The 15,364-nt window shown below is 50.5% G+C and overlaps 1 protein-coding gene across 1 annotated transcript; it reads right to left on the bottom strand.

The window, feature by feature from the left end:
- Window positions 1-3,085: 3,085 nt before the first annotated feature.
- CHCHD4 (coiled-coil-helix-coiled-coil-helix domain containing 4) lies at window positions 3,086-15,364 on the bottom strand. The gene is made up of 3 exons (XM_062200520.1): window positions 15,059-15,364; window positions 7,523-7,621; window positions 3,086-4,186 (listed from the first exon to the last, which is right to left on the bottom strand). The coding sequence occupies exons 1-3, from the start codon at window positions 15,078-15,080 to the stop codon at window positions 3,885-3,887; spliced, it is 423 nt and encodes a 140-aa protein (XP_062056504.1). The 5' UTR covers window positions 15,081-15,364; the 3' UTR covers window positions 3,086-3,884.

Below are 15,364 nucleotides of genomic sequence, written 5' to 3'. Positions count from 1 at the left end.
ATCCAGATCTCTGCTGCGGCCAAGGAAAGCAGTGGAAGACTGCTTGAGCTCAAGTGCTTGGGCCCCTGCACCAGACCCGGAGGAGGCCCCCAGCTCTGGCTTTGGATCAGCGCAGTTCTGGCCACTGCAGTCATGTGGGGAGAGAACCAGTGGATGGAAGACCTCTTTCTATCCGCCTCTGCCTCCTGAAACTCTGCCTTTCAAATAATAAATAAATAAATCCTTAAAAATCAAAAAGAAAGAAAAAAAGGCAAGAAAGGGACTCTCCACTTCCTGGCCGCCCTGTGAGGGTCTCAGAGCGGCTCTCAGCTACTGCCAGCCTGTTCGTGCTCCCAGAGCCCCGGGCTCTCGAGTCTCCCTGGCCACGAGCTGTCCTCCAGGCCACTGAAGTCTGCACAGCCAGGTAATTCACCAGTTGCCCTGTTTCTTCCTCACTCTGGACAGCAGCTTCAGAGGACTCGGGGTGGGAGGGGTCTCCAGATGGCTCCATACAGCAAGACCCTGCGTGCGGTTCAGAGCCAATGACAGGGACAGGGCTCTCCAGTGGTAAATGCCTCAGTGGCACGAGCAGGTACTGCCAGGGTCCTCTGGCTGACCCTCTCCCCAGAGGAAAGCACCAGAGGTTTAGAGTTAATGTTGAGACAGAACAGCAGACCCTACATGCTTAGTTCCTTTCTAAGTCCATCGTGTAGCTCTATGTTCTGCAAAATCTAGAGCTGCGTTCACTTTCCTGCCCCATATCTGAACAGGAAGTGTCTTCTTTCAAGACACGCTGCTCAAGGTTGGGGCTGGGGAAGTGGACGCAGTTACACGGCCACCTGGCTAATGCAGTTCCAGAGGCTCCATCTGCAGATGCTGGCCTACAGGCAGGGACTAGGGGGGCTCTGCCCGGCACTACGTTTCACGAGAGGCCTGAGACTGGGCCTAGTTCTGAGGCCTGAAAACTTCTCTGTCCCCTAAGCAGGAGGTATCTTTCCAGAGCTGCTACAAGTTCAGGGAGGGTAACAGTAATTTCTTCCTTCCTGCAGCCTTCTTCTATTAAAACGAGGCACAGGGTCTCTCACCTGGCTTCCTTAGTTCTTGCAAAAGTAGACTTTTGGAATGTGAATAACTGTCCCAAGGTGGGGAAATGGTCGATGTAGGATTCTACTCAGCAACCACCTTGCTCTGCTTCAACCACAGTCAAGATGCTTATTTTTAAATCTTCAATAAGGTTCTGTAAGTGGTAAAATTTCACATTACTTGGGGACTGACACTGTGGTACAGTGAGTCAGCCTACCTGAAATGCCAGCATTTTGTATCAGAATGCTGGTTGGAATCCTGACTGCTCCACTTCCGAACTAGCACCTGTTAATACGCCTGGGAAAGCAGTGGAAGATGGCCCAAATTCCTGGGCCCCCCAGAAGCTCCTAGCTTCAGATCGGCCCAGCACCAGCCACTGAGGCCATTTGGGGCATGAACCAGCAGATGGAAGCTCATCTCTCTCTCTCTCTCTCTCTCTCCAACTCTGCCTTTCAAATAAATAAATCTTAAAGAAACTGGACTGGGAGCTACTGAGTACTATGGTTCTCCTCCGGCGTTTTGCAGGTATTTATTTCTTGTCTTCTATTTGCACTGTGAAAGACCCTCTGTCATCATTACTGTTACTTGTTTTTAGAAAAGTTGCCTATTTTTCCTGAATTTAAGATTGTTTTTATCTTTTTTTAACCTGCAGCTTCTTTACTTTTGCGAAACTTCTACTTTAAGATAAAGTGTGCCTTTCTTTCTGAGAAATTCTTCATAATTCTCTCTGGATATTTCTTCCCATGTTTCTTTATGGTCTTTTAGATTCCCACTAGACTTACTTTGAAATTACTCAAAAGACCCTTATTTTCAAATTATCCCATATATTTTCAGTAAACGTTTGTTCTTTTAAAAATCTCTTATATGACTGTGCTACACTATAAGGGAAATTCATGCAAGATGAAATTATATAATTTACTTTCATGCAAAAAATTTTGAAATGCATGCATAGTTTTTACATGCTATGCATTTCCATGAACTTTTAAAAAATTATTAATTTATTTGAAAGGCAAAGCAACAGAGAGATCTTCCATCTGTTGGTTTACTCCAAAATAGCCCATAATAGCCAGGGGTGGGTGGGCCTGGCCAAAGCCAAAAGCCCAGAACTCCAATCAGGGTCTCCTGCATAAACGCCAGGGACCCAAGCACCTGAGCCATCCTTCAGTGCCTTGCTGGATCTGAAGCAGAGTAGCTGACCCTTCAGTATGGGATGTGGGTGTCCCAAATGGCAGCCTAACTCACTGTACTGAATGCTCACTCCACATTTTAACTTTAACCTAACTTTTAGCTCCTGGTATTCACGCCCTTGTGTCTTTCCCCTTAAGGGTGGGCTGTGATTCACACTTCTAACAAGCAGGACAAGGTCAAGTGAAGGAATGGCACAAACACTCCGACTTACACCTTGATCTCTCCTTGACCCGATGGATCCACCTGTCATGGTTGAGAGCTGACCAAAGGTAAGGCCCACATAGCAAACAACTGAGGGGGGTTTCTGGGCACCACTCCATGAGGAACTAAGGACCTGAATCCCACAACCCACAGAGATCTGACCCACTGAATCCTGTCAAGATCCCTTTAAGTGACTTTGAAAGGAAAGCCTGTCAAGCCTTGAAATGACTCCAAAGATCATAGCTTCATGACAGACTGAGCTGAAGGACCCAGGAAATGCTTGCTGTTCCAAGTTGCTCTGTTTTAAGGTGATTTTCTTACACAGCAATAACTGGTTCATGTGGGAAAATGAGGCATCCCACCCAACGGCCTGAAAACTATGCTGCAGTTACCTTGGGCAAGTTAATCTGCACGCTGCATTTCCCTATCTGTGGATGTACTGCGATGCATGTACGAAGGCTGCTCAGACAGAAAAAGTGAGCTTGCTTTGAACTCAACATGAAAAATGTTAACACACTCAAACTGGCTTCCAGTATCTTTTAAGAGAAATTTCAGTTGAATGTTTCCTAAGTTTTATGCCCTGACATCAAAAATACTTTTAACCCTAAAAACAAAGGACACATTCAAAATCAAGTACAAATCAAGTCTTATTTTAATGGAGTACTTCATTCACACCGTTTCCTCTCTGCGCTGCCACTCTGGTAACAAGTAGGTCCCCACATCTCAAGAACACAGCATCTGACCAGACTGAGAGCCAGTCTGAACAATGGCCCCAAACCAGGCCTTTCTAGAACAGCAAAACAAGGAGCAGGAAAAACGAGCCTTTGCTTTCACTTAAAAAGCGACTGTGAATTGGAAAGCCCAAGCCTCCACTTTCTAAACTAAGAAAATCTGGAGTTTAATGCAAACACAGAAACCAAAATGTATCAGGAATGAAGTATGGAACCCTCATTCACACAAAGTCAAGACGCCTTCTGAGAAATATGGATCTCACCACCTGGCCTCTTCTACTAGGAATGGCCCCATTCCAGCACATTTAATGGAAGAAGTTTTTGCTTCAATTTATTTAAATGGATGTAATAGATGAGAATGAGTCAGCTCACTCTCAAGAAATATTCCTGGGTAATAATTTTTGGTTGCTGAGAATATTCAGCACATTATTTCAAAAATCTGAGGATGAGAAAAAGAGAATTTGGAAGTGGCAGCTACATTCACTGATAGGTTTATGTAAAACGCACATACATACAATCCCCATTTTTTTCAGTGTATATATCAAGGGGCCAAGACCCCTAATCAACAAAATAAGTTATTTTGTACATTACAGTGCACAGAACAGAGGAAAGACACTTCCTGGGAGGTGAATAAAAGGCATTTTGTAAAGGTCCGTATCACTCTCAAGTGGGAGGACTGGAGCCCAGGCCGCGGGGCCTTCATTAGCTGGACCCCTTCTCTTCTTTGGTTGCAGTGGCCTCCCTGGCAGATGCGTCTGCGTCCCGTTCTGCGGGCTTCTTCTCGTCCTCCTCCTCCTCATCATCCTGGGGGTAGAGGTCGGGGTATTTCTGCATACATTCCTGCATGGCCCGGAACTGGTCTACACAGTCTGATCCCTTGATATCCTCCTTGCTGTAGTGGAAGCAGGAAAAGGCAGACTTGAACTGTTCCCCACACGGGCCACTGGCCATGCCCCCGAGGCAAGGGCAGTTCCAGTTAATGTCTCCATTGGGCAGTATCAATCCTAGAACAGGAAGATGGGCAAGCAGAATGTGAGAGATGTTCTCTAAAGTTTCAGACAAAGCAAAACCAGTCCAGTCCTTACAGGTCACTCAGGAGGAGGGAACAGTACTAACCGTTACCTGGCAGGCACTCCCTTGTTTCCTAACATAGATACAGCACCCCTTGGCCCAGCGGACAGAAGCTTCACCAGCATCTGTCCCCATGCGTGACACTCATCAACATTCTTAATGACCTCCTGGTTCTGTGATATACTGTGCTCCAAGAATTAAATGCTGGAAACCATTTCTTTAATCCAAAGAAGCAGCCATCTCTTCAATGGTTAGCAAGGAGCTTTTTGAAACACTTCTCTAAGTCAATGCTTGCACCCCAGACAGATGATCAGGCACAGACCACCCTGAGGCTCCCTGCCCCTCAAGCCCCTCCGCCTGGTAGCTGCTGTCAGAGCTCAGCACAGTTAGGACACTGGTAAAAAGGGAGGGATTATCCTTGCACACTGAGGTGGAAAGATGTCCACGGCATGCTGTATAAGATAATGCTAGTGGCATACCAGGCGGTAGGATCAGATACTTGTAAAAGTAAAATATTAATCAAATTGTTAAACTGCACATATATGTGCTGAGAAAGAAACGAAGTCATAGATGGCTTTTAAGTTCCAATATCATGGAAGTCTCTTGCTTTTGAATTTCAAACTTTTCTTTTCTTTGAATTTTGTTCACATCTAAATAGTATTTCCCAGATTTTCAAAATGTTTTCAAGACAACAGCTTCATTTCTGGCTTTGTGATAGGCCAGAAATATGATTCACCGTGCATCTTCCACACAGACTGACAGCACTCTGAAAGCCTCCAGAATGTCCAGTGAGGTCACCGCACTCCACCACTCCGGGGAAGTACCCAGGCATGGCACTCTGTACTTGTGTCCAAAGTCCAGGGCTGAACTCTGCTTCCAATTCCAGCACACGAAGTTTCACTGATCAGTGGGTCGGCTGTTGCTGTTCCTCATTTATAAAATGGGACAGTGGTGGGGACATCTATTGGTATTGCCCCAAAAGCACTGACCAACTGCACCATCAACAGTTACAGAGCAAGTTCTTAGGCAGTACATCATACTTGCCAACTCACACTCTCTTTGCCAACCTTCACAGTGGTACTACTAGCCACAGCTCACGCACAGTGCTTTCTGGGTCCATGAGGTCCCAGTCAGGGTTTCAGCAGGATCCACCAGGTTCCCAGTGCCCACACCCTTTCCCCCATATCACAGCTCCTCTCCGTTCCTCAGGGATTGCAGGGCTGGAAAAACACAAGGAAATGCTGCCTTCTGGAGGTCAAGTCTGCTCTCAAACCTGCACAACCAGCTGCCAAAAGAAGAATCCCGACATGTGAAAAGTAAACCCCAATTGGCAGGATCCTTGCTTCATTATTTCTCCGGGGAGGGTGAGCTAGAATGAGATGGCTCCTTACAAAGAAGTTACATTTCAGAAACACAACACAAACCCATAGAGAGTCACTTTGACAAGTTAAATTAACCCAGACCCAGTAAGTGTTCAACTTGCCATCAAAGGCCTGCCGTGCCACTCCCTGCCTCAGCCAGGTCCTGGCCCCTCCTGGCCCTCAGTGCTCCCACACGACAAGATGACCCTTAAAACCTCCTGACTTTTAATTCTTCACTGTTCACAGCGCTACCACAGTCACAGAACTGGGCACTGGCAGCCAGGCAGCTCAAAGAACTAGTGACCTACTTAGTCTACTTAGTGGTTTTGTTATTGAGAGCTCAGAACTTGGATCCCAGAGTTCCCTGTGCTTTCTAAGATTCCATGAACAATTATTCACTAGAAGGGGTTACAAAAACAAATACACTATAGGGGACACTCTTAGGGCCCAGGTCAATACATTATGCATGACAAGCTGGTAGAGAACAACAGGGACAACGAAGAATGGCAGGAACTAGAGGAGAAGGCCCAGTCTAAAGGCAGACACACTCACACACTTACATTTTTTAAAACCACCGGGTGGCAAGCAAGGTCTGATTTGTCCTGCAGGCCTCAGGAAGTCTTTTTTTTTTGGACAGATAGACAGTGAGAGAGAGAGACAGAGAGAAAGGTCTTCCTTCCATTGGTTCACCCCCCAAATGGCTGCCATGGCCGGAGTTACACAGATCCGAAGTCAGGAGCCAGGTGCTTCCTCCTGGTCTCCCACGTGGGTGCAGGGGCCCAAGCACCTGGGCCATCCTCCACTGCCCTCCCGGGCCACAGCAGAGAGCTGGACTGGAAGAGGAACAACTGGGACTAGAACCCAGTGCCCATATGGGATGCCGGCATCACAGGCAAAGGATTAATCAAGTAAGCCACAGCGCCGGCCCAAGAAGTCTTGATAATTAATGAAATGTGCTAAAAATGGACCTAAAGATAGGCAGAGTACTAAAATTGACACGATTTATTTTTCTTTATAAAAGAGTGCAGCTGTCACTCAGAACACTAACATTCTGTGTAACTTCTACACGTCCCACTGTCCCTTAGGTATGTGTCCCTAGCTTTATTCTAACCTCAAGGAACAACAGGGTAACAAGCAAATTGTCTATCTAGGAATACCCACTTAACTTAGGGTTTGGAAAATTCCAATCAAGATTTCATACGCCAGAGGTGGCTATTTCAAGCTCTTCAACCATATTTATCACCCAATAGCACTCAAATGTTTGTTAGTATCCCAGACGTGAGGAGTGGTTTTCGACTGGGAACTGAGTAGTTTACTGCATGTGGACTGTTCATGAACACCACATACACACACACATCTTGCGCAGGCTATCTGAAGTATCCAGTGAGCCCAGAAGCCCAAAGTCTTTCATGAAGCCCGAAGTCCAGGGGCCACGTACCCAGTTCGGACTAGGTTTAGCTGAATCCTCATGCTGGAAAATCATCAGAACACATCATGCGAGGTGCTTGCTGGGGCACTTAAATAGAGAGCAGGACCTCACCAGCCTCACATTACAAGGTGTCTGGTCACTTTAGTGAGCAGACTATCACTTTATCCACCTGCGACTGCTGCAATACACTCCCCAACCCCCAAACTCATTCACCGTGACATACCCAACAACTTAGGTCAGTGTAAAATCTGAGAGAAGACACACAAGTGTTTCAGTAAGGACAAACTCTGTGTTGTGCCCACTGGCTCAGGACAGCCCAACATCTTTGAAAAACATTTAGCACCCTGAGACGGCCCGCGGCTGGGATGGACACCTCAAAACTCAGCCTTAGCAAGGATAAAATGGAAAAGGAACTATGAACACTGAGCCTCCCTCCAAAAAACCTGTCTGTGGGTTTCTGGGAGGCCCCCATCCCTCACCGTGCTCCTCATAGGGATCGTTGGGGTCATCAGCCACCAGCTCCGCATTGCTTGGCGTCTCATGATCTTCTTTGGTCACAAATATGATTCGATCCTTCCCTAGTGTTTGGAGAACAGAAGAAAAAATGTTTCAAACAAGAGCAGCCTTAGAACAAAGTAGCCACACAAACCCAGTTTGTCCCATGTGTACTCCCAAGGGAGGTGACACCAAACTGCTCCCCCTGGGCTCTGCCACTGACTGGGATGGGCCTGCAGCTGCAAGAAAAACCCCATGATGGTAGTGGGCAAGGCGACCGCACACTCCACCCTCCATGCACTTCTAGGTGGGAGACCAGACAAAACACCCTGATCCAACCAAAGGTGTCTGCTTTTAGTCTCCAAGGTTGCCAACAGCCCATCAGCACAGCCCCCTGCCTCACACCCCTCACCCCTCATGCCTCAAAAAAAGAAGAAAAAATAAAAGAGGCTGTCCTCCTCCTGAGATCTTCCAATGCATTTTGCCTGTCCACAGTGTTCCCCACAGGCCTGTGGGTACCCCACCCACTTGCTGGGCCTTCCCTCCTGCCAGCCTCCCAGGAACCCTCCAGGAGTCAGCCCTCACGCAACCCTAGCAACACGAAGGGCCAGGGCTGCTCAAACTGCCTGCAACTGAGCAATAGCACCCAATTCTGTTACACAAGCTGCTGTGGTAAAAGAGGAGGGGAAGGGACAGACAGGGAAGCAGGGCAGGAAAGAGGCACGGATGACAGAACTCTGACCAAGTCACAGCATACAGTGATGCCGAGTACTGCAGCCCACACAGCTGATGCAGTCATTAAATCTGCCCACGGAAACCCTCCACAGGAAAACGGCCCAGGCACCTGCTGCTGAAACGCTGAGGGGCTGGCCAAGTGCTCACAATCAAGACCCTCTCTCGGCCTCTCAGCCCCCGAAGCCAGCAGAAGGCAGGCTCATGATGCTGGGGACACTACAGCCACCTCCACAGCCCACAAGGCCTGGGGGCTATTTCCCAGTGAATATAACTGGGGAAGGGGTCTCATCACAGAAGCGCTCATGCTTTCACTTCTGTGACCTTCTGCAGTTTGCTAGTTTTTTAGGACAAACACAACAGGCTGGGAGGTAGGATGAGCATGTGGCTGGACAGAGACCTGCACTGGGGAGCCTACACTTTAAGTGCAGAGAGCCTTGTTCAGGGTGGGAGGGTCCTGAGAGCTCCAGGGAAACAGCCGTGCAGGAGCAAATGCATTTCCATCTGGAACTTCTCCTGAGCAGTTAAGTGAGCACAGAGAGGGGCATCAGCAGTGAGCGAACGGGATGAGTGAATGAATGTGTCATGTCAGCCAAACCCTACAGTGCCACTGCTGTGTGTGGCAGAAAACCAAGGCTGAGAGTGGTCACACGACACCAAGCACAGGCAGGCCCTCCTATCTGACTTCCTCACTGCTCCTTTCCAGCCACCATTTAGCTGCAAACACTTCACCACCTTCCTCCACCAGCTAAGCACATGGCAGACATGTGCCAGATACGCCCCTTGCGGTGTGGAGACTCAGCAGCCCACGTGCTGCATGGTGAGGACGGACAGGGCCGATCCACATCTGGGTCCTGCATGTCAGCTAGTCCCTCCGCCCAAAGCAGGACCCCCATTTAACAGCAGTGAGACTGAAGCTCTGGGTGGTGGCTCGCCCAGGCTCACACAGGCCTGGAACTGCCAAAGTCCACATGGGTGCAGGTCCTTTCTACACACCCACACGGTCCCTCCCCAACACACACGCGAACAGTGAAAGCAGACACTGAGTACTCAGCATGACTCAGGCACAGTCCAAGGGTTCACGGGCCTTGGGCATGAATAAATATGATAAATCCCAATCCAAGCCCCATTGCAAGAAGCCTAGAACCAAGGGAAAGTTTGCTGAGTGAATAAGCATCTTTCTTGAACCTTCCCAGAAAAGTGTAAGGACAAATCCTACAGGCCTACTGACAACTCACTCTGACCCCAGATCTGGCATAATGGGACCCTCAACTAAAGGGAATGGGAGGTGCCTCGCATTTAAAACTTCCTTAGAGGCCGGCCGCCGCGGCTCAATAGGCTAATCCTCCAGGCTAATCCTCCGCCTTGCGGCGCCGGCACACTGGGTTCTAGTCCCGGTCGGGGCACCGATCCTGTCCAGGTTGTCCCTCTTCCAGGCCAGCTCTCTGCTGTGGCCAGGGAGTACAGTGGAGGATGGCCCAAGTGCTTGGGCCCTGTACCCCATGGGAGACCAGGAGAAGCCCCTGGCTCCTGCCATCGGATCAGCACGGTGCGCCGGCCTACCGCGGCGGCCATTGGAGGGTGAACCAACGGCAAAAAGAAAGACCTTTCTCTGTCTCTCTCTCACTGTCCACTCTGCCTGTGCAAAAAAAAAAAAAAAAAAAAACTTCCTTAGGTACCTCAAAAACTGCCCTTGGAGAGGGCCCCAAGAGTGGCCCTGAGCATAAACAGCCACTGAGAGCCAGAAGCCCGGCCTGCAGAGGTGGCTCCACAACAGCTGTTGGCATTGCCTCTGAGTATTTTAAACCTTTTTGGTTTCCCTTTACATTTAGGAAACTTCAGTCACTGATATGCTAAGGGAAAGATGTGGAAGCAGACCCAACCGTGAACGGGAACATATGCGATGGCCAGCTGGCAGGGGAATCAGCCACACTAGTGGTGCTCATGGAATTTCTCTAGGGGAACACGAGTAAATACGGCAATGCTTGTGTTTTCATTCCAAGACAAACCCAAAAACGGTGAGTCCACACGTTCAGGAGCACTCTGGCTCACAGCAGCTTCCCCTTCCCACAGAACCCGGGCACTGGGGTTCAGATCTGGCTTAGCCACCCACCTGCCAGCTGTGTGACCTCAGCACCCTCTGATCTCAGACAATAGCTCATGTTCACCCCGTGAGCAAGAATCAAGACAGGTGACAGGAGTCTCTGCTCTCAGCTGAAATCCCACTCCCAGGACAGTAATTTTTTAAATGGCATCAACTGACAATGACACTGTGGCCAAGGTAAAGACAATCACAGGCTAGAGAAGTACAAAAAGTTTTGGAAGTGGTGTTCTCCATCTCAATCAGTGGAGACAGCTAAGCCAAAGTGCACAAAGAGGAAGTTAGCCAGAGCAAACCAGTTCCCATCCCAGGCTCGTGGGTGAGTCAGGGATGGAAGGTCCCTGGGCCAGTCTGAGAACAGGACTGCAGGATGGGGCTGAGAGGAGAGCTCAGTGAGCAGCTAGAAACCCAGAAAGCTGACCCTTTTTGCAGTTTTACTCTCTGTGGAGTCATCCTTGAAGCCTCTCTCTCACACCTCCATCAGCAAATCCACAGTCCTACCTTCACATACATCCACAAAGATCTGTATCCCTCATCTTCTATGCCCCATCTCCCATTGTCTGCTCCCTCCACTCCAGCCATGTCAGCCTCTCTGCTTTCACTGAACACACCAGGCATTCCCCTGCTATCTGGGCCTTTGCACAGAAAACTACCTCTCCCTGCTCAGATGCCAACCCCCACCCGGACCTCTAACCGGCTCCCTTACCCTGCCTGCTTTGTTTTCAACACATTTGCCCTCATCTAACATGTTATATAGAACCTAACTCTCTTGAAAGATGCAACTCTTCTGTATTTAGGAGGCAAATTCAAAATCTAGGAGAGAAATCCAACTCAACACACATTTGCTGAACTCTTTGTGCTACAGACCTTGCTAGAGTTTGGGGAGCAGAGATAAAGACACCCTGCTAGCCCTTCAGAATCCTAAAACTGGAAGAGGTGGAGGGGAAAGCGGCACATGTCTCCGATGAATACGTAAAGAGCTTTCACAGCCTAAGAAGGAGGCAAGCATACAAAGTTTAGTTCAGGAGCAGGCATTGTGGCTCAGCGGGTTAAGCCGCCTGCAATGCCAGCACCCTCTTAGTGCCACTGGCAGTCCTGGCTGCTTCACTTCTGAACCAGCCTCCTGCTCATGTGGCTGAGAAGGCAGGGCAGATGGCCCAAGGACTTCACCCACTTGGGAGACTCAATGAAGTTCCAGGATCCTATCTTCTGCCACCTGGGGAGCGAATCAGCAGATAAGATTGACTCACCCACCCAAAAGCCTTAAAAAATGTTTAACTCCTGCTGTGCCAGAACCTGGCAGGGGGTAGGGGGATGTGGGGAGGTAACAGCTAAATAAAACACAGGCATCCAGTGGAGAAGTATGGTTGGGAGGGAAGGTAGAGATCTTCATTCAAGAAGGGAACCCCATCTCAGGCAACATCTCGGGGAACTGGGGAGGGAAAGAGGGGATGAGCCATTCACCCCCGACCCGGGCAAAGCCTGGAAGGCAAACAGTGGTTCTAAGAGGCAACCTCACTCCAGGGTGTGTGGTCAGGACTGGAAAAGGTTTTGAGAAAGTGATATGTGAAATATCTCCAAAACCTCCACAGCCTCCTCTGGCCCACAGGTGGGCCATTTCACTACCATAGCTTTCTCTTCACGTCACTTATCACAGTTTGGGACTACACATTCCCCTAGTGATGTTTTCATGCCAATCCTCTACCATGAACGAGGGCACAGAATGTGCTACCCTGCTCACTACTGTATAACCAGAAGCAGGCACATCACATGCACTCAATAAATGTCTGTTGGCACAACAGGAGAGGGAAAGTTCTGTTCTAGAAAGAGAAACCAAAGAAAGGAATAGTGTGGCACCAACAGTGAAGTGTGGGCAGCCCTAGGTCACAGAGTGAGGTCAAGCCCCAGAGTAGAACACCTTGAATGCCAACCTAAGGCCTTTAACCAGATGCTGGGTAGCGGCTGGACGCCTGACGTAAATCTGCCCAGGCTCTGGGGGCCGCCGTTGTAGTGCAGCAGGCTTAGCAGCCCACTCCCACCTGTGATGCCAGCTTCACCTGTGAGACCCCTGGTCAAAGCCCCAGCTGCTCTGCTTGCCACCCAGCTTCTCGCTAATGTGCCTGGGAAGGCAGTGATCCAAGTATTCGAGCTCCTGCCACCCACACGGGAGACCCAGATGGAGTTCCTGGCTTCCACTTAGCTCAGACCTGGCCATTGTGGCCATCGGGAAAGTGAACCAGCAGATGGAAGCACACACACATATACACACACTCTCTCTGTGATGCTCTGCCTTTCAAATAAATAAATAAGTCTTTTAAAAAATACATTTGCACAGGCTCAGAACAAAGCATGTATGTGCATGGGTTCATTTCATAAAGATCTGAGAATCTGCTCCACAGCAGGTCCTGGGTACAAGCTTAGAAGACGGGAGGTAAGATGGCAGCAAATCCTGTTTCAGAGAATTTAGGATGTGACAGACACAAGTTCAGGGAAGGCCTCCCTGAGGAAGTGGCACTTGAACTCCATCCTAAAGAATGGGAAGAGCTGGAAGAAGAATGCACTTGGCCAGGAGACCTGTGGCTGAGCAAGCGAACAGGGGAAGAAGTCAGGGTGGAGGAGTATGCAGGGGTTGGCTTACATAAGCCTTTGTGCGGTAAAATGTTTGGCATCATTTTTCTAAATACCAGAGCAATCATAAAGAATCAGTGGGCAGAAAAACAAAAGCTGGGACTTTTTAGGGGACCATCGTATAGATAAAGACAAAAACTAAGGACTGCTAACAAGTGCTTTCAATTCTCATCCTCAAGCTAGGATAGGAGTGACCTTTGACCCAGGAAAAAACAGTGGCCTATGGGAGGCCCTGGGTTGTGGCACAGCACTGCTACCTAAGACACGGGCATTCCATGTGAGTGCTGGTTCAAGTCCCAGCTCCTCCGATTCCAATCCAGCTCCATATTAACGTGCCTAGGAAAGCAGCAGAAGATGGCCGAACACCATGGGCCTCTGCTACCCATGTGGAAGACCCAGTTAGAGTTCCAGGTTCCTGCAGCCATTTGGGGAGTGAACCAGCAGACCTCTCTCTCCCTCTCACTGAAACTCTGCCTTTCAAATAAAATACATAAATCTTTAATAATAATGGCCAATGGACTAGGACTCCTTTAACCCACAGAGAGAAGGAAGGCTCATATTAATCTGCATGGTGTCTTTACACGCAAAGGCTCAGTATTTGCCAAATGAAGAAATAAATGAGACTCAGAGACAAGTGAAAACAAGAAGCTAAGAGACCTACTGTCTAGCGAAGTGGTGGGGCCGAGGTCTCTGGGGCACAGAGTAAGTGTTCATCAAGAGAAGCAGTACAAGCACACCTCAGAGACACTGTGGGTTTAGTTCCAGGTCACCACAATAAAGTAAATAGCACAATAAACTGAGCGACACAGCGTTTTGGTTTCCCATACATATTAACTTATGTTTGTACTATATTATAGTCAATTAAGTGTGCAATAGCATTATAGCTACAAAATAATACACATAATTTAAAATATTTTATTGCTAAAAAACACTAAAACGGAAGCTGCACGGTATGTGGAGCACAATGAAAGTGAGGTGTGTCCGTGGTCCTTAGAGAGGGAGAGTGACAGCTTTCGGGTCCGGGAAGCAGCCGTTCTACACCCAGGCAGAAGTCCTGCGGTAAAGACCCGGCTCATTTCTTTATTTACTTGCGTTCCTAACATTTTACTTATTCTCATCTACTTGAAAGAGAAAGGTCTTCTTCCATCCACTGATTTCCCAAATGCTGGCCAGAGCAGGGCCAGGCTCACACCAGGAGCCATGAACAGCCTCTGGGTCTCCCCCGGGGGTGGGCAGGGGCCCAAGTACTGCAGCCACCAGCGGCTGCCCCAAAGGCGCTTTGGCGGGGGCTGGATGGGTGGCCACCCCTTCTGGGCCTCAGGACCCCTAAGTTAAACTGAGGGAGCAAAGCTGTTCAAATTTCCGGCGGAGTGCTAACCCCACAGCTGTGCATTCGCTGCAGCCAGCCGCCGCTGCCCCAGCACCGAGAACGCGCTGCCGAATGAAGGAGGCCCGGCGCCGGGGCCTGGCGGGGTCGGGGGGCCGCTCGGACACAGGGGCCCCGGTAGTGTGGCGAGGCCCAGCGACGGCTCTGGGGGGCAGAGCAGCAGGGCCTCCAACGCCGGCCCCACCGGCTCGGCCGACTCACCTGCGTCTCGGTTTACGGCTCAATGAACCGGGCCCGGCGTGTAAAAGCGGCCGCGCGAGCGCCGAGCTAGGAACACGCTCCAACGGCGCAGGGGCGCTTCCCGCGCCCCGACACCGCCCACGCCTCCGTGGAGGGCCCGCGCGGGGCGCGGACAAGTCGCCGCAGCACAATCCCAACCGCGAGCCCGGCGCCCGCTTCCCGGGCGCCCCCGGGCCTGGTGTGCGGCTCTCCCACGTGCAGGCCCCTCGGAGCTCCGGGTCCAGGCTGCACCGTGACCTTGGACCAGCCCCGTTCCTCCCAGAACCCCGTTTCCTCGTCTACACAACTCCATGCGGCGACCCCGACGCCCGGTCAGCCCCGAGGTGGGCACCCCCAGACCGCGCCTCGGGGAGCCCGCGCCGGCCGCGGGGGCCACAGGGGCCACAGGGGCCCGCGCGTCTCCCACAGGCCGGCGCAGCCCGCTCTCCCTACCTTCCTGCCGGCAGTAGGCCATGGCTGCGGCCCGGCGACTCGACCTCGCACCGGCGGCGGCGGTGGCGACGGTCACGCCGTGACCTCCCTCTACTCAGGCTGTGAGGCCCGCGCAGACCCGCCCCCTCCAAGCCTGCCCGCCGCGCGCCTGCCTCCGCGCCCTCGCAGCGCCAGCCCCGCTCTCCTCAGCCAGAAACTACATTTCCCAAGAGGCTGAGGGGCGCCTGGGCGGCCCTCCAGAAGGTGGGAACTACATTTCCCAGGAACTCTTTGCGGCGCGCAGGCGTGCCAGTGAATCTCGCGCGT

This window comes from Lepus europaeus, chromosome 9 (assembly GCF_033115175.1).
Source record: "Lepus europaeus isolate LE1 chromosome 9, mLepTim1.pri, whole genome shotgun sequence".
NCBI lineage: Eukaryota > Metazoa > Chordata > Mammalia > Lagomorpha > Leporidae > Lepus > Lepus europaeus.
This window is presented reverse-complemented; position numbering and strand designations above follow the sequence as displayed.

What these genes read in the sequence shown, in the direction of transcription:
- CHCHD4 (XM_062200520.1), bottom strand. Translation starts at nt 15,080, where the DNA reads ATGGCCTACTGCCGGCAGGAAG. An exon ending in GGCCTACTGCCGGCAGGAAG is followed by an intron (nt 7,622 to 15,058) that starts GTAGGGAGAGCG and finishes TCCAAACACTAG; the next exon opens with GGAAGGATCGAATCATATTT. An exon ending in CGATCCCTATGAGGAGCACG is followed by an intron (nt 4,187 to 7,522) that starts GTGAGGGATGGG and finishes TTCCTGTTCTAG; the next exon opens with GATTGATACTGCCCAATGGA.